The sequence below is a fragment of the Dendronephthya gigantea genome, unplaced genomic scaffold (genome assembly GCF_004324835.1).
Source record: "Dendronephthya gigantea isolate DGI-Jeju-01 unplaced genomic scaffold, DenGig_1.0 000024F, whole genome shotgun sequence".
Taxonomy (NCBI): Eukaryota; Metazoa; Cnidaria; class Anthozoa; order Malacalcyonacea; family Nephtheidae; genus Dendronephthya; species Dendronephthya gigantea.
The window spans coordinates 113,076-131,919 of NW_021163034.1; the positions used below are offsets into that span (position 1 = coordinate 113,076).

The 18,844-nt window shown below is 40.4% G+C and overlaps 2 protein-coding genes across 2 annotated transcripts; both read left to right on the forward strand.

Annotated features, from left to right (window-relative positions):
- LOC114522764 lies at nt 1-14,719 on the forward strand. Its single transcript, XM_028543513.1, has 23 exons — nt 1-142; nt 970-1,107; nt 1,501-1,688; nt 2,251-2,392; nt 2,754-3,067; nt 3,441-3,582; nt 3,981-4,297; nt 5,417-5,567; nt 5,944-6,266; nt 6,541-6,682; nt 7,175-7,506; nt 8,353-8,506; nt 8,840-9,165; nt 9,334-9,475; nt 9,823-9,995; nt 10,438-10,596; nt 11,259-11,400; nt 11,802-11,924; nt 12,397-12,560; nt 12,887-13,031; nt 13,844-13,966; nt 14,376-14,554; nt 14,705-14,719. Exons 1-23 carry the CDS (start codon nt 1-3, stop codon nt 14,717-14,719), a joined length of 4,176 nt encoding a protein of 1,391 aa, XP_028399314.1.
- A 2,324-nt stretch (nt 14,720-17,043) lies between these two features.
- LOC114522765 lies at nt 17,044-18,842 on the forward strand. Its single transcript, XM_028543514.1, has 4 exons — nt 17,044-17,151; nt 17,354-18,349; nt 18,483-18,636; nt 18,830-18,842. Exons 2-4 carry the CDS (start codon nt 17,440-17,442, stop codon nt 18,840-18,842), a joined length of 1,077 nt encoding a protein of 358 aa, XP_028399315.1. The 5' UTR covers nt 17,044-17,151; nt 17,354-17,439.
- The last annotated feature ends 2 nt before the right edge of the window (nt 18,843-18,844 follow it).

Sequence of the window (18,844 nt, forward strand, 5' to 3'; positions counted from 1 at the left end):
ATGTTTTCAGCCAACCATGAAAGTGGCGATACAGTAAAACAGTATATATTTCCGCATTGCATTGCTCGCTATGCTCGCATTCACCCGAAATCGTGGAATGGATCTTGTGCCATGAGACTGGAGTTTTACGGACGATATGAAGGTACGTGAGTCGCCCGAGCAAATTTTCTGTTTTTAAAAGCATATAAGTTGTTCTAAAAGCAAATTCTCAATTGGAAGCTATGTACATCTGGGGTTGTGTCTGTCTGTCTGTCTGTCTGTCTGTCTGTCTGTCTGTCTGTCTGTCTGTCTGTCTGTCTGTCTGTCTGTCTGTCTGTCTGTCTGTCTGTCTGTCTGTCTGTCTGTCTGTCTGTCTGTCTGTCTGTCTGTCTGTCTGTCTGTCTGTCTGTCTGTCTGTCTGTCTGTCTGTCTGTCTGTCTGTCTGTCTGTCTGTCTGTCTGTCTGTCTGTCTGTCTGTCTGTCTGTCTGTCTGTCTGTCTGTCTGTCTGTCTGTCTGTCTGTCTGTCTGTCTTTCTGTCTGTCTGTCTGTCTGTCTGTCTGTCTGTCTGTCTGTCTGTCTGTCTGTCTGTCTGTCTGTCTGTCTGTCTGTCTGTCTGTCTGTCTGTCTGTCTGTCTGTCTGTCTGTCTGTCTGTCTGTCTGTCTGTCTGTCTGTCTGTCTGTCTGTCTGTCTGTCTGTCTGTCTGTGTCTGTCTGTCTGTCTGTCTGTCTGTCTGTCTGTCTGTCTGTCTGTCTGTCTGTCTGTCTGTCTGTCTGTCTGTCTGTCTGTCTCTCTCTGTCTGTCTGTCTGTCTGTCTGTCTGTCTGTCTGTCTGTCTGTCTGTCTGTCTGTCTGTCTGTCTGTCTGTCTGTCTGTCTGTCTGTCTGTCTGTCTGTCTGTCTGTCTGTTTGTCTCGCTCATGGTAAACAGACTTCTCAATCAATCAGCACGCGCGTACTGATAAACGTTATATTATAACATTGTTTTTTTAGGGAAAGGAATAACCAGGGAGCTTGGGATGCAAAGTGGTTATATCCGAGACAACCAAATATCAGCGTCCACTGCACAACAAAAAGCACTCCCTGCGTGCTCTCGATTAAATCACCAATATATTCGGAACGTTGTCGAAGGTGAGAACAAGAGATCAATTTGTTCACTGCTGAGTTGCAACATAGGGTTCAACCTTCCTTCAGGAAATGACGTCACGTCACTTACATCAGTCACATGACTCGTTCTGCCTTCCTAGGTATTATCTAGTATAAGAATATTCGTTACCTGGTGCTGGTCGCATTGGTAACCAACACAATACCTTTTTTTTAATATTACCTTTAATAATACACAGTACCTTTTTTTTAATATTTGTTTACATGCACCATCCTCATTCAAAGTAAACCTTCCTCACGGGTGGTCCCCGCGTACCCGCAGGTTTTTGCCAACGCTGTGCTAATCCCACCCATGATTCCGTAGGAAGATTGATTTTAGAATCTGTTAGGTCAATGATCAATCCCTCTTTTATTATCAAGGTGCCTGGATGCCTGCTTTATCCGAATCTCGTCCCTGGTTGCGAGTTGACTTCATTAAATTCGCGTTTGTTAATGGTCTCATCACGAAAGGTCATGGCGAAGATAATGAATTTACGAAAAAATTCCAACTCTCATTCAGTATAAAAGGATTCGATTTTATAACCTATAAAGAATACGGAAAACCGAAGGTAACGTGTGTATATTAGGGGGAAATTCAGTGGCGGATCACGGGTGCAAATTTTCCTAGGGGGGTGCATCGGTGTGCTAGCAAACGATTGCCCAATCACAGAATACCTATCAGAAGAATAACTCTATACTATTTTTTCGTAAGTGTGATTCGTCATGATTCGTCACTTAGCAAGTGCATTTTTTTGAGGTAGTCACCCCCCTGCCAATGTCTAAAATCAAGCCATATTTAGTATTGGCAGGGGGGTGACTACCTCAAAAAAATGCACTTGCTAAGTGACGAATCATGACGAATCACACTTACGAAAAAAGTACAGGAGTTCTACTTCTGATAGGTATTCTGTGGCCCAATTACAGTACTTCCTTGCAATATTGAATCGACTCTATTCAAGTCTGAATGGCTTTACAAATAGAATATCAGTGACTTCACGGCGTAATATTGTTGTCTTGTTTATTAAAAACCTAATTTTCGATTTGCAAAATATGTTCTTCAGTGTATGTTTTCCCCTCTATTCCATTTATCTCTCTGGCTAAAAATGTTTTATTAAATAAATATTATTGCAGGATTTTGAGGCAAACTATGACAAGGAAAGTGCCGTGCGACAAAGACTTAGAAACCCAATCTTCACTCGCATTATTCGGCTTCATCCAACGCAGAAGAGTAATGCTTATGCGTTAAGGGTTGAGTTCTTCGGATTTTATGTTGGTAAGTCGAGGAAGTGAAATTAGTATTAGAGCGAGGGCATGGAAACTAGCCTGTTCCATACACGGAACGTTATATACTTTCCCGCCGGTACTTTTCCGTGTATGGACTGGGATATAGGCTAATGCAAGACAGACAGGGATTAGCCACCCCAATACCACCCCCCCCCCATTGCTACGACCGTGACATTTCTTATACAAGAATATCAGAAGATTAGTCTTTGTTTAATGAAAACTGAAAGAATCGTAAGAACACTCATCGGTTACGTTTGCGCATGGCGTCCATGCAGTGTGTATTAGCCACGCCGAGCCACCCTACGATGGCTTCACTACACCAGAACTCTGTAATTTTTGTTTTACCTTAGTCACCGATTGGTTTGAGAGGGTTTCTCTTGGAATGGAGTCGTCTTTGATTCTTGACTCTCAGCTGACCGCGTCATCCACGATGGCCTATGACTTCCGAGCCTCGAAAGGCAGATACAGCCTAAGTAATTCGCCTGGATGGAGACCAGCTGAAGGAGATAATACCGCCTGGTTTCAAATCGAATTCACAACGAGAGCGACTATTGCAGGCATCATTACTCAGAGTTCTCCTGACGGCTGGGTGGAAAACTATACACTGGCTTTTTCCAATGGAAACAATGTTTGGCAGGACTACAAACTCAACGGTGAAATTAAGGTAAGGTAATAATACATCTGGGGCCGATTGTTTGCAAGGCGTTTAGCTTAAACGGTGGATAAGTTCAAAATGGAAAACAAAATCATCTATTTATTGAACAACTAAGCTGAAATATCTCGATGTAAATAGTTTAATAGTCAATGGAAGTACATATTAAATGAGATACAGGTTCAATCATTCACAAGAAGCCTGAAATTAAGTCTTTTTAAACTTTGGCTTATCCACCGTTGAGGCTAAACGCCTTTCGAACAACCGGCCCCAGAGCATCAAAAGAGGGAAATCGCACATAAAAGTGGAAACGTGGCCTTTACGTACCTTCACCACTTTGCCATCGGCTTCAAATTTTTACGCTCTTATTGCGTTTTAATTTTAGATATTCCAAGCAAATGCATTTGGTAGAAATATTTCAGTAAATCACCTCTTTCCAAATATTGTTGCCAACTTGATTCGAATCCAGCCAAAGTCTTGTGGAGGACAATGTTATTTGCGGGTGGAGGTTTATGGAAAATACGATGGTATGTATACTGGTCATTACAAGCTCATTACGACCTTCTAACCAACTTATTAATGGCGAAATATTTCGATCCAAGTGCAGTTTCACTTAAGACGAATGATTTGTCAGAGGTGGAATCTGTCTCAAGTCTCTTACAAATCGGGTCATTGCTATGAGCAGAACCATAGCGCAAAACGGACTTAGGGCAATTTTTCTTCCAACTTGCAATGTAATTCTTCTTTTGAGAGATGACTACCGAACTCAGTCTGTCTTTATTACAATCCATGGCGTTTCTTACACTTACATTTTGAAGACTCTTCACTAATTTACATCTCTTAAAAGTAGAATTGCATTGCAAGTTGCAAGAATAATTGCACCGTGTGACATATGCTTTAACTAACTTCCACTTTAATCATTCAGCCTTTTGTGACGATCCGCGACCTCTGGGCATGGCAAATCATACGATCAAAGATGGTCAGATATCCTCCTCAAGCGATTCACCAGCCCATCCAGCAAAAAGGGCTAGGCTTAATTCAACCCACCAATATGCTGGTTGGTCGCCTGCTGCAAATGATGCCGAGCCATGGCTTCAAGCAGACTTTCTCAAATTTGCCAAGATTGTCGAAATACTAACGCAAGGACGGGGAAACAACAATTATTATGTGCGTAGATTCAGCGCATCGTATTCCTTTGACGGAATCGCATTTACTATTTACAAAGAATACGGCGCAAAGAAGGTTCGTATACGAAATAAGTCCTCGCCTAATGCGGTCTAGTTGCGAAAGTTAACCTAGCGCAAATTGAGGAGCTCAGTCGAGCCCGCCGCGCACGAGAGCTATCAGCTGAGCTAACGACCTCGCGACGCAGTTAGCTCAGCCCGAAATTAAACCAGCCGCACACGAGAGAAATTTGCCTCTCGAGGCGAGTTGAATTCCTCATGAAAACTGTCCGCACACGAGAGAAATTTGCTGAGCTGATAGCTTTGTGAGGTCTTTAAGCTCAGCTAATAGCTCTCGTGTGTCGTGTGTCGTGTGTCGTGTGCGGCGGGTTTAACTACAATTTATCTGCGAAATGGGGTAGCAACAAGTTCGCTAGCGAAATATTTTCATATTTCTTTTGAAATTAGAACAGTGAAGTTGAACTTATGTAATTAATGTTCTGTCAACATTCAAAAGAAAATATGCAAATATTTTGCGTCATGAAATAAAATCCATTATTTTCTTCGTTGAGACAACTAAATATCTCTTGAGAAGTAACTACTTTCATTTTGTTTTAAATTGATACCAGAACTACATGCAGTTCTACACATAGTGACAAAATTTTAACCAGTTTCATTATATTTCCTACTGTAAAATTTAATCGGCAAGTGGATTTCTTTTCAACAAGATCGCATCATAGGGTTGTATGGAAAGCTTTTCTTGTTTGCTGTGGTATTAAAAACACGTAGAAAACACATAGAAAGCAGAATATTTCTTTTTTTTCTTCCAAATATTGCCCAATGCCTTCATCCCCTCTGAACCCCGGGATTCCTCTCACAGGGAATACCCAAGGCAAGGAGTGTTTTTGCAGCTGGACTATAAATTACTGCTATGAATTATATATTGTGGCAATCATTACATCTTTATTATCGAATAAAACCTTTCCCACACGTTGAGTAGCTAAGTAGTCAACTCGAAAATACACGATTCTGATTGGCTAATATTCCTTCTATAGATTTGTACCCAGGCTTTTAGTTCATGACCTGTATAGTCTGTTAGTTAGCTAAACGATTCCCGCCTCCCCATATGCAGTGTCCCCGTGCGGTGGTATTTATTCCACTTCATTATTTCATTTTGTATCAAAATTTTTTTCTTAAGGAGTTTCTTGCAAATCATAATAATGTGAATGTCGCCTGTTCTCGCTTGGCAAATCCTCTCATCCTTAGAATTATTCGCTTGTACCCACTCGTATGGCACCCGTCTGATCGTCTGCCTTCGTTGCGTGTGGAGTTCATTGGATGCTATTTAGGTAAGGACTATGGGATTGAGATTCCCATCTGTTGAGTCAGCAAAATATTTCACGACTGGAGGATAACGAACCATTCAGAAGGGCATGCTTACCTTAGCTGTCGTGGTTTCCCGAACTGAAATACTTGACCTTAAGCCCACCGCACACGAGAGCTATCCGCTGAGCTAACGACCTCGATCGAGAAGCAGTTGGCTCAGCCCAAAAACCATCCGCATACGACGTGAGAAACTTGTCTCTCGAGGCGAATTTCGCACACGAGAGTAACTTGCTGAGCTAACAGCGACGCGAGGTTTTTTTGGTTTGTTTGGGACACCCTGTTTTACTTGAGAAATGCCTGGAAACTCATGAGATGCTCAAATTATCATTTTTTACTTAGATTCGCAGTTCCTGAAAGAGCCTGCTGTTTACAATGAGATAAGCTCTCAGATTGTGGACGGTCAGTTGATTGCGTCATCCGAGCAATCAGGCATTGGAAGTGCAGGGTCTGCCAAAGTCGGTTCAGGGGGTTGGATGGCCCATGAAAACGACCCCAGTCCATGGCTTCAAGTCGACTTCCTAACCAATGTCACAATATCTGGAATGGTGTCAGGGAATATTACTGGGGCAACTCCGGTGGCTGATCGGGTGACCTCGTTCACGGTCGCCTACGGCTATTCCAGTGAGCTCATCAATTACACCCAGGATGGCTCGACAACCAAGGTATGCATGCGATGAAACAAGACGTAATATTTCTAAATTACTCACTGAAGGCGAGCTGAATATCGCTGAATAAAAACCTTGGTTTCGAATTCGAGATCTTTATTCAGAAATATTCACCGAGCTTGAGGCTTAAGTTATATAAAGTGAAGAAAAAAATAATTCACTTTTGTTGAGGACTTCTGAACCGGTGATTTTTTTTAGCCATGCACATCAGCTGGATGTATTTATTATTGTTTTTGCCAAACTAAGGTTCCTTTATTCGTCTTATCTCAAGGTTTTCTTCGACCACGTCCTCGCTGATTATGCCGCAGTATCGCATTACTTCTACCCTCTCATATTTGCTCGATACATTCGAATTCAACTATTAACGTGGATGGGCAAATTCGCCATGGAGGTGGAATTCTATGGCAAATATGGTAAGATATGAATCACCTTGATAATACTAGAGACCATTAGCTTGGCGTTTGCGGCAAACCTCCAACTGTAAACGGAATTTACCGCAGAGAATACGGAGACCTTTTGCGGCATTGGTTAAAGCAAGTCTCTTTTCACGTCATTTAACCTCAAACTCCTAAATACCTAGTCAATCCCCTAGCCTGTTAAGACTTGAAAGTGAGGCCTGAAACGTTTTCGTGATGATTATCGGGAAAGGTGGTTTGAAATGCCGAAAGTTTTGTTCGATTTACGGGGAGCGGTTTGATGTTTATGAAGGTATATGTTGCATAAATGTTACCCTCCCGATAGGGAAATGACTGGTAAAGGTTATTTCGCCCGCATTTGACGTCATTGTGAGAAAAGTCTATGGAATTGCTTGTGCAGGATTTCCTCATCCAGCACGGCTATTAACCAACCAGTTTGCGTGTTTCACTGTAGTTATTGCTCAACAATCTTTGCTCAATGACTTTTAGATTGCGTAAACCCGCAGCCATTAGGCATGGAAGATGGATCAATAGGCGACGGACAGCTAACGGCTTCAAGTAGTGTGAATGTAGCGAAGCATGCAATATCCAGTCGCCTCAACAACCAAGATCAGACCGATGGTACGGGCAGTGGCTCTTGGAGGCATGCATACGCAGATACAAATCCCTGGTTGCAAGTTGATCTTTTACATCAAACCAAAATCACAGGTGTAGCCACTCAAGGTCATCCTGATAAGCCTAGCTATACTAAAACGTTCAAAATGTCAACTGGTAACGACGGAAAAAACTTTGCAAGCTATACTGAGTCTGCGCTTGTTAAAGTAAGTGTCCATGAAATAAACTGACACTAACAAACTGGAATGGTTGTCAACCCCTAGAGTTGTTTTCGATTTCAACAGTATCATAGCGAAGCATAGCGTTTATCATGCATTGTCAGTTGGCACTCGGCTGGAATGCGTCAGTATAATTATATGTTTTACTTATACCATCGTGTTGTTGCTAATACTCTATCCTATCCTGACCTAGATTAAATCATTTGGAACACCAGTCTTTGGGGCCCCTAGGCCTAGATCTTGTCCTAACTCCTAACCCCACCTAGCTTGTCGTGCGTTACGTCACAGCTCCTCGTGTATGCATGATATCACAAGAATTCGTTCAGATCGAGAATAAAGCTAGCCCCTTCAGTTTCACTCATCGAAATTGCAAGCTCGCTAGCTGCGAGGGTTTTCATCTAATGAAAATGCTTTCATGTTGATTTTGATTACATGCAAGCACTCGCAGCAAGCTGTGATTGGTTCATTCGTAGTCACATGACTTTGAATAAATGCAATATTTCCCGCCAGGAAACAAAGTAAAGTGGTTTTTTTAATGAAATTGATGTGTAATATGTATGTTCTTGTTCCTATATAACAAAGCACTTAATGTACACTGCATGTATCGGGAAATAGTGAGTTTTGTTTTACCTAGAATCTCAATGTTTCCCTCGACTTCGTCTCGGTAAACATTCAGGCTCTTGGGAAAACAAAACTCACTATTTCCCTCGGGAGCATACATTAAGCGTGTAACATTTCCAAATGTAATGAAAGAATAAAAAATCTTCAATGAGATCTAATCAATAAATGTTAGAAACTCTGCTAATTTTTTAGTCCATTATTTTTTACTCTTAGATTTTCCAATCGTATATTCCTGGAAATTACCATGGAAACACGGTTGTCAAACAAACCTTCGCAAAAATTATCGTCGCCCGATTCATTCGGATCTATCCCTTGCAGTTTCAATATAACCCGAGTTTAAGAATTGAGGTCTATGGCAGTCCCATTGGTGAGTTTAAGGATTTAATGACTTGATGTCTTTTTAAAAACTACAGTGTCTTTATCCGGAAAAGCAGGGTAAGTTGGGATTTCTTTTAATATTCAGGATAATACGATTAATACACATAATTTATGTAGCATACATGATTAATATGCAGGATGATACGAGGGTATATTGGAATTTGGAACTTCTTAATCATTATCCTGTGTATTAATCGTATTAACCTGCATATTAATCATGTATGCTACATGAATTACGTGTATTAATCGTATAATCCTGCATACTAATCATTATCCTGTGTATTAATCGTATATCATCCTGCATATATTTGATGTTATGTAGTTACAACCTCGTGTTTATACCCACAAGCTCTTGGCCTCGAGAACTATGTAATACGTGATGCTCAACTGACTTCTTCCTCTGAAAAAGATGAAACATCACGTGCAATGAACGCCAGACAGAATTTCAATGGGACAGCTGGTGCATGGATTGCTCTAGACACAGATACGCAGCCTTGGTTGAGAGTTGACTTTATCACTAACGTAACACTTACAGCCGTTGCGACACAGGGCCGTAACGATGCTGACGAATGGGTAACGAGTTTCAAACTGTCGTTCAGTATGGATTCGAGCAATTATGAATATTACGAAGAGAATGACGTTCCTAAGGTAATATATTCCTCTGATAGTAGAATGCTCGATATAGCTACCGAAGTGTAGAGCTAATAAGGAAGATACGATTCCACAAACTTGGTTTAATTCACAAGATTTTAAGCATAGGTAACCAATGAAAATTCTCAGCTGACTTGCCTTGTGGTTGCGATTCTTCTTTTCAAGGTATTTCAAGCGAACACCGACAGAAACACGACGGTCAAACATTATATGTTCCCAGCAGTCTTTACCCGATATGTTCGCCTCCATCCCAAGACCTGGCACAGCGCTTGCGCAATGAGAACAGAATTTTTCGGGTGCTATGAAGGTATGGAATCTATCGCCGTGAAGTTATCCTGAGTTCATAACCGTGTATAGTATAGGACCTGTTTATGTACGATCCCGAGATTAAACGAAATGTAAAATGATTTCAGGAGATAATAAAATACTGCTAGGATCGTGGGAACAATTCGAACTAAACAGGAACTTAACAAGTTACATACCAGCCTGAGCAAATTTAACAGTGCAGACTAATCTTCAAGCTTATAGGCACAACTGTTTGCTTAATTCACTCAATAACATACGCCAGAAAGAGAAGATCGCTGGCAATATTCACCTGCATGTGTATAGCCGCAGCAGTCCATCCTAATTGTTTTATTTTGGTTTTTACTATAGGTTGTGTTGATTCGAAACCTTTTGGGCTCGAACAAGAAACCCTTAAAGGTTACCAGTATAGTTCCTCGTCGACGTTAAGTGGATCGTCAAAATATACCGCTCACAATGCGCGTTTGAATAACGGAAAAGCCTGGCTGCCAGAGTTGTCGGGAGACCCATTGCCATGGTTGCAAGTACGTCGATCTTTTTTAACTTTTGAAACCGTTAAACATCAAGCCAATATGATCTGCACAAAATCGACAAAATGAACTGAGCGCTTGAAATGTGCCCGCAACGTTGCTGACAGAGTATAGGTCTCCCGTGTACGATGAAAATTATTTACCGAGTGCTGGTATTTTTTATATTTTTGGTTTGTAGCGGTCTAAATTAGAACTATTTCGCATTACTCCAAGTCACGAGCCCGTTACGTTTATTTTTTTTTGTCAGCGAATTTACGCATAACAGCATGCAACGGACCTATCCCTAAATGACGTGCAGTGGTGTGGACCACTGGTGTGGACATCGAGACCATGTTTTAAAAATAGTTTCACCCGCTCAGTCCATTAGTATACAGGTCAGTGCATGAAATGTATGACAGACGTTCAGCAATTTTCTTTGATTTTTTTTTATTATTAGGTTGATCTCATGCAATTCTCAAAAGTGGTTGCTTTATCAATGCAAGGCAAACAGGATCCGGGAGGTTTGGCTGGAGATTACTGGACGATCCTATTTGAAGTCTCCTACAGCAATGATATGTTAAATTTCGAAAAATATAAAGAATTCGGTTGGATTAAGGTATTGATTTTATCTTACCAGGAGCCGGTGTGAGTTCGAAAGGCGTTTAGCTTAAAGGGTGGATAAGCCATGGTTTAAAAATATTCTCATATATCTTGCGAATGACTGAACCTGCAACTATGCATAAATTATGTACAATTAACTTAGTTTTTTAATAAATATATAGTTTTGTTTTTCTCCGTTTTGAACTTATCCGCCCTTTAAAGCAAAACCCCTTTCGTACAACCGGCTCTGATCTATATCAAATCAGGAATGATTTTTTTCTTCCAGTGATCTGTCAATTGAAAGATAGCAAGTAGGCATAGGCAATCAGAATGAACATTTGCAGTAGCACTTGCGACTACTTCTTAGGTTAATTCGTGATAATCGTTTTATCGTGGATAGGTGTTACTCATAATGACGTTAATCAAATTCCTGGTGTTTCACGAAATTTGATTGGCTCCACAAAACAAACGAGCCAATCAAACTTCGTGTAACAACATCAGGCTTCCCGCGTTTGACGTCATTATAAAGAGAGAGTCTATTGAAGGTCATTCCTACTTAACAAAACCACACTGAATTTCGTTAGAAATACTTCGAATTATAAAAAATGTTTTCGTTTGAGCTCTGAAAAACTGAACTGATATAGTGCAGATAATAACATTGGTGTTTGTCCTTTTTAGGAATTCAACGGCAACTTTGATTGTGATAATATTATCCATCATCGTTTTACGCGTGTAATCTTTGCTCGCATGATTCGAATTCATCCGAAAGTGTGGAAGAGCATTCCCGCCATAAGAATGGAACTTTTTGGTTGTTATTGCGGTACGTACAGAAACTGATTCTCACTGGAATCCATGCTATTTCCATAATATGAAATTGAAAAAAATGTCGAACGCAGACTGTGGTTACAATACCTGGGGCCGGTTGTATGAAAGCTGGATATAGCGCTTTCCACCAGATTGTGATTTTTTTTTAATCGCTGTCAATATCACCGGTTGTTTGCTATAACTTTGATTACATCTTTGATTAAATCGAGAATCCTCTTTAACAATTATTTTTGGTTCCAAAGATGAAATTTTATCGCTTTTCGAGCATTTTTAGCCGAACGGTTAAAAAAATCACTATCCGGTGGATAGATATACAGCCTTCGTACAACGCGCCCTTGGCTATCGGGATTTTGCTCTCACAACGCGCTTTGATATGAAATATTCCTATATTTTTAGGCTGCCGTGCGCCGAGGGAATTGGGAATGAGGAACAGGAGAATCGGAGATCATCAAATTTGGGCACACGATGGAAAATATGGCGACAACAGCCCGGAGACTGCAAGGCTGTTCTCCAATACAGGTATATCGGTGCTTTTAACCGTAAGCATATCATAAGACCATAGAAGTGGCTTGAAGGGGCGACTTGTATGGATCGAGACCGAGTTACCTAGCTTAGCCAGGCGCTGAACATTTCGTCTCACTGGTGGAAAAAGCATTTAAAAATGAGTAGTATAGAACTGCCATTTTTATAATTTTGAAAAAGTGGAAAATATGGCCCGGCAAAGTTTGTATGTTTTGCAAACATATATAACTATAAAAATAACCAGTTTTCAGATAGTTGTATAATTATTATTCCCGTACTTAGCTGTGATGCAAAATTAGTGAATTTCGCATGGCTATATTTTGCACATCAAGTTTCAGCATTTTGCAAGCAAACTTTGTAGTATTTCTCTTCCTAAGATGCTTAGTTTCTTATCCAGAAGCTGGAATTGTTGGGTTTACCATCATCGATTAATTTGAATTTAATTTGAAATGTTTTATCTTGCATTAAGGTTGGTTTACTACTACAACGAAGGCAGCACACTTCTTTATCACATTCGACGCGCAAGCAGTAGTAACAAGTATCAAGATTCAAGGAACGGCTAATCGAAACGCTTGGCTGACCAAATTCCAACCCCATTATGAATTGCACACTTATGGATGGAAAAAAGGGAAGGTAAACTAGCCATTGATGATATCATTCGTTATATTATAAAGCTGCATTTGCACGACGGGAAAATTTCTCCGTGAACCGCATGCTGGCACAGAAAAATCTTCGAAAATTTTATTCGAAAATATTTCTGTTCCGAGGTAATAAGAAGTTGAAGTCATTTCAGCCTAAGTTGTGTTTGGATGTGAGAAAGAAAAAATTCAGATTTGAAAGTACTTTCACATGTCATCAACGAAAAAAATTGTGTCTTCAGGATATAAATATGCCCCCACATTTGACGCCTATAGTCACAATTCTACCAATCCTACCTTCTTTATTTTTTCCTTCTACAGAAGTATACCGCTAACAGTGATTCAAATACGGTGGTGACCATTGATATAGAGGACATAGCTGCAACGAAAGTATTCACCTTAAGGGATTTTTCATTTGCTGGCGAAGGAATTGGTTTAAGAGTAGAACTTTACGGTTGTTATGAAGGTATTACATGAAACAATGAGAGTATTGTAAGATATGTATGGCTGAGAGGGTTGTTGCAGAGGGTTGGGATCAACTTCATCATGTCATGCATGTGTCATGTAAGGTCATATTGATACAAATTTGTATTAATATGTACTGTCCTTACTGAAACATCGCTTGTCCCATGTAGGGTTATATTGATGCAAATAGGAAAAGATGACCCAAGTAGTTCTTTCCTCTCCCATGCATGGGGATATTGTTTTCCTTACTGAGACATCGCTGTCCCTACTCTGCTTGTCATTATATCTCAAAAAAATCCACATATGATCCGATGATTGCATTTGTATAATATTATCCATGCGGGAGATCTGAAATGGGGGGAAATTTAAAGGACAAGTTGTCAAATAAAAATTTATTTCTCCGTTGAAACAACTTAATATCTCTTGAAATGTCCTTGATTTCTCGTTCAAATTTATCTCAGAACTATAGTTATACTCTTATAACTGAATACAATCAAACAAAATCGCAAAATTTCGGCTAGTTTCGTGAAGAATAATAACCAAAGATACAATCGATTGAGACCTACAGAATGGATCTCTATTTTGGCAAACTATGTGAGCGCTGATCGGCTAAAATATGAGAGAAATCATGGAGAGAAATGAGATCACCTGGTGATCACCTGGATCTAATTTTCGGCTTAAGTTTCAATGCTCAAGTTAATGTTTGTCCGTTTTACCTTAAACAACTAAAGTACACAGAAAAGATCCCGACATAAAACAGTTGTTATAATGGGGATAATATAGCAAGGCTCAACCATTTATGACACCTTTTAGATATCGACGTCTGTTCATCGCGGCCTTGCCAGAACGGGGGTATTTGTCACGACTACTTTGATGGATATAATTTTTTCAACTGCACATGCCCAAGCGGTTTCACGGGAGTCTTCTGCGAGTCAGGTAACAATGATTTATTTTCAAATCTTTTCACCACAATGGCAACTTTTCTTAACTAGCCAAAAGCTAGGCCTTTGTTATGGACCCCCCCTCGCCTCGATCGAAATTAAAGCTATTATTATTTGTTATTATTATTATTTAATGATTTTTAAGAAGCAATCACGGGATAGCGATTCTAGTGTCGTAAATAAACCTCAAAAGCAACGAGATAACATATTTTGAGCTAATCATGGCTATGAAAGGGACCCCTAGTTTAGGAATGCAAAGGTTCAAACCATGCACGTTTTACCAAACTAACGCGCAATTCTAGAGCGATTGAAAAGAAAACTATCCGATTGAAAGCACCATCCAGTTTTCGCACAACCAGCCCCCGGAATCAACGGCTGATCACACCACATTTTTGATTCTTTAGAAATTTTTGAACCCAGAGCGCTTGGCATGGAACATGGACAAATTGCAGACAACCAGATTACCTCCGATAAACAATACAGTGACGAGTATCACGCTTCTTATGGGAGACTGAACAACGTATTGGAAAACAGCAGAGGTTGCTGGTGCCCTGGGGATCATGATGGTGATCCGTGGTTTCAGGTGGATTTTCGTGTGAACACGACTGTCACCAGCGTTCACATCCAGGGGAATCCTGCCACAGATGTCGACGAGAGAGTTACCGCGTTTAAAATTTCCTATAGTTTAGATGGTGTTAGCTTTGCTTATTATGAACAAAATGGGTTTGTTAAGGTACTCACTGTGTAACTTCATAGTTCATTGCTTCATAGCCCCGTTTACCCTCCATAGCCCCGTTTTACTCTTCAACTACATTTTGTATAGTTAGATCCTAGGTAACTCAGAAATACACGACTCTGATTCATTGGCTAATTCTGTCCTTATTTTATAACTACATGCAGTTAAAAGTTAACTAGTCTTTTATACAACTGGCCCCTGGTTACCAAAACAAAGGCCGAGCATGTATGAAATCAGTACGGGTTCTCATTTTATCCGTGTTTTACCAATATATTCAGTGTAGTGTAAACAGGGCTTTTATTTCTTTTGCTATGTCATGAAAGAAGCATTAACGTGTAACGTGATGATATGAAGTTATATTTCCAGATGTTTAACGGGAATACGGCACCTGACATTGTTGCCCCCAATACATTTTCGAATCCCATCTCCACCCGTTATATTCGTATTCATCCCAACACTGCCACTGGAGCACACAAAGGTTGTCTTAGAGTCGAGTTCAAGGGATGTTATGCAAGTATGTTTAATTTTTTTTTTGAATACAGAAATACATTTATAATGTCTAAGAGCTCTGCTTTTCTTCCCCGCGTTAGCAGGGCTGTCGAACATTTGCTAGGACAGGGGTGGAATGTAATTCTGAATGACATCAAACGGTTTTTTGTTTTAAAGTTCTCACTTGTTATTATCCCCACACGCTGGGTATGGAAAGCGGACAGATTTTGGATTCGCAAATTACAGCAAGCTCTTCCCGGAACGAAACATACGCACCCAAGCGTGGAAGATTAAATGGTCAACCGTTCGTGAATCGAGGCGAATGGATGGTTATGCCGTCTGACATTCCCGCGTAAGTCGACGTTATCATGCACAAGAATTTTTTTAAAAGCATGCGTCATTTACTGATGGACAGGAAATGATTTTTACACTGAACTTTTGCAGAGTGTTTGTGGTTGATTTCGTCGCAAATACCACGGTGACGATGGTCCAGATTCAAGCGAGGACAAGCTCAGTTGCTGGAGTCGAATACTTTCAACTGACCTACTATGATCCTGATACTGATGCACAAAATAACTATGTCAAACATGTAGGTTGGACCACCATTAGGGTAAGTGAAACCCAACTAGGGGATCATCCTTCCATGCATTCACCTTCTTCGATTGTCGGCCTATTTCTAATTACTTACAACCTATGACGTATACCAGTTAGGGCTTTCATAGAGTTTGGAACTCTCATTAGATTCGGCCCTTGAAAATCATCGTGATTATTCATTTAACTATATCTGTTGCCAGAGTCATAGACACGTGCCAGGCGGGAGACATATTCGAATAATAGATAATATTATAGCAAAATTGTTGAATATTGGCACATGGCGACTTGTGTGACTGCGTTGTATGACATGTGTATTATCTAATCGCTTACTCGCTTCTGAACCTTCTGACGATGGTAAATTTGTAATTTGTTTCAGACTTTTAATGCAAGTACAGAACAAGGTGTTGTGACAAATTTAACCTTGACTCCAGCGATTTTGACCACAGTTATTCAAATTAAACTACGAGTGTGCACTGTCGCCTGTTCCCTTCGTGCTGAATTTTACGGCCGTTACGAAGGTAAGCTGCCCACAGTTATCTGGTCACAGTTAGTTGTCCACAGTTAACTGATCACAGTTAGCTGGTCGCAGTTATCTGGTCGCAGTTATCTGGTCACAGTTAACTGGTCACAGTTAGCTGGTCGCTGTTATCTGGTCGCAGTTATCTGGTCGCAGTTATCTGGTCGCAGTTATCTGATCACAGTTATCTGGCCACAATTGGCTGGTCACAGTTAGCTCACCACAGTTAGCTTTACACAGATAGCTGGTCGCAGTTATCTGGTCACAGTCAGCTGGTCACAGTAATCTGATGACAGTTATCTGGTCACAGTTATCTGATCACAGTTAGTTGTCCACAGTTATCTGATCACAGTTAACTGGTCACAGTTAGCTGGTCACAGTTATCTGATCACACTTAGTTGTCCACAGTTATCTGATCACAGTTAACTGGTCACAGATATCTGATCACAGTTATCTGGTCACAGTTATCTGATCACAGTTATCTGGTCACAGTTAGCTTTTACAAAAATGCATTTGTTCTTCTTGTTAGATTTCGATGTTTGCCACTCGTCACCCTGCCAAAACAGTGGCACCTGTCATGACCATTTTGACTTCTTCAACTATTTCACTTGCACATGCGCTGTTGGTTACATTGGAAATGCTTGCCAAACAGGTAAATATTATTGGAAATATTTGGAGAGACTGGAAAGGAATTGCTCTTTGTCGTAATTTTTGAACTTCTCTCAAATAGAAATCAACGAATGCCTTTCGTATCCGTGCTTGAATAACGCAACATGTGAAGATCTTGTTAACGCGTACAATTGTTCTTGTCCCGCGGGATATTATGGAGTTAATTGTGAATTTGGTAAGAATATTAATGTTAGACATTGAGTGCGTTGGACTTTTTGCCCATTTGTCTTTTCTAACCTTACCTCACCTCACCTCTCACCTAACTTGCCCTTAACATTACCCCACCTTGCCTCAACTTTACTCCACCTTGCATCAACCTTACCCTTATCTCATCATATCTCACCTTACTTTATTATTTGCATCCTAAATTTTGACAGAAAATTTATACCCGATTGAAAACCTAACACTTCAATCTGTACCGACCGCAAAGGCATTTGGTGAAAATATTCCTATTATTTGGGACATGGACGATGGCTCATACACTTCCGTAGATGTTTACTACAACGAGATCATATGTTGCAATGTGACGAATCTAAATCGAATTGGTGGACAATGCGATTGCCATGTTACAGACCCATTGCTTTTCGATCCTGACGGGATCGTGGATATCCGTGTTTTCGCTCGGAATTCAGTTTCAAACAAAACTTTGAATTTTACGCTCGAAATTTTAAAAGTCATTCAAAATCCGGTAATTTCGATGTTGACGAGTTTTTCCTTCTTTGGCTCTGGGGTAAAGGGTCAAGGAGAGCTTGCCAATATATTCCCAGCCGAGTATCCCGTAAAGTTGAATGCAAGCTACAAAAACGGTCCGGCTACATCTGTTTTGTGGAACTTCGACTGCGAAACTTCAGGTCAAAGCGATGCATCGCATTATCAACTTGAGAAATCTTTTCCAGGGGATGTGAACCAGCGCTGTGATATTACTGTCACCTTAAAAAACAGCATTAGTACTGTACACGCTTATGGTAGTATTATCCTTAAACAAAGCATGATCTTCACCAGTCTATCAAACGACGGTCCTGTCAAGCTTAACAAAACTATAACACTCACAATTTTGTTCGAAAAGTTTGCACCAGAAACGTGTATGTGGATCGACGTCGGAGACAACAGTTCTCTCCTGGTTTATGGCGACGCCTCATGTCAAACAAAGTTCGTCGTTGCTGACATTAATCCAAACATTGCTGCCACACCTCTCCTGAAGTTCTTTCCTCGAAGTCCAAACACACAAGAAGTTATTGTTGAACATATTTATCCTAACATTGGATCGTTTCGTGTCAGAGTAAGCGCGTCAAATAATATCTCCGCGGTTGCAGAAGAAACGGTTGCTGTTATCTTGGCTTTAGAATGCAAAAATCCGAACATCACTATCACGGGTAAACCTTTTACTCTTACAATGTTGACAATAATTCTTAAAAAAATAGTAAAAGCACCTTTAATGCTTATTCGAATCCTCTCAATCCTTGATATTTCTGCAGCTCATTACTATATATTCTTATATTTCTGTAGGCCTGGCTCCAAACTCGTCCAATATCTTGAACGCCACACAAGTATATCGTTCGGTCTCAATCTCATTATCACCTGAACTACAACTAGACTGTGAAAAAACCGAAGCAACCAAAGTGACCTGGACAGTATTTGATTTTGTGGATGATCCACGCATGTTAAACACAATCCCGAATTTGAAAGCGTCCAACTTACGGAAAGCTGTTTACCATTCGAATATTCTCTCTGAGGATCTGATTCTTCCACCGAGGGACTTGCCATACGGTTTCTATGAAATCGTTGCTCGTGTTGAAATGAGTGGATTACCTGGCGTTTTTGGAGTCGATTCATTCTTTGTTGAAATCGTGCAGACACCTTGGTTAAAT

Coding starts and splice junctions, on each gene's coding strand:
- LOC114522764 (XM_028543513.1), top strand. CDS start 1: ATGTTTTCAGCCAACCATGAAAGTGGCGATACAGTAAAACAGTATATA. Junction 8,507..8,839: donor GGTCTATGGCAGTCCCATTG/GTGAGTTTAAGG, acceptor GATGTTATGTAG/TTACAACCTCGTGTTTATAC. Junction 11,925..12,396: donor AAGGCTGTTCTCCAATACAG/GTATATCGGTGC, acceptor TCTTGCATTAAG/GTTGGTTTACTACTACAACG.
- LOC114522765 (XM_028543514.1), top strand. CDS start 17,440: ATGGACGATGGCTCATACACTTCCGTAGATGTTTACTACAACGAGATC. Junction 18,350..18,482: donor TCCGAACATCACTATCACGG/GTAAACCTTTTA, acceptor ATATTTCTGTAG/GCCTGGCTCCAAACTCGTCC.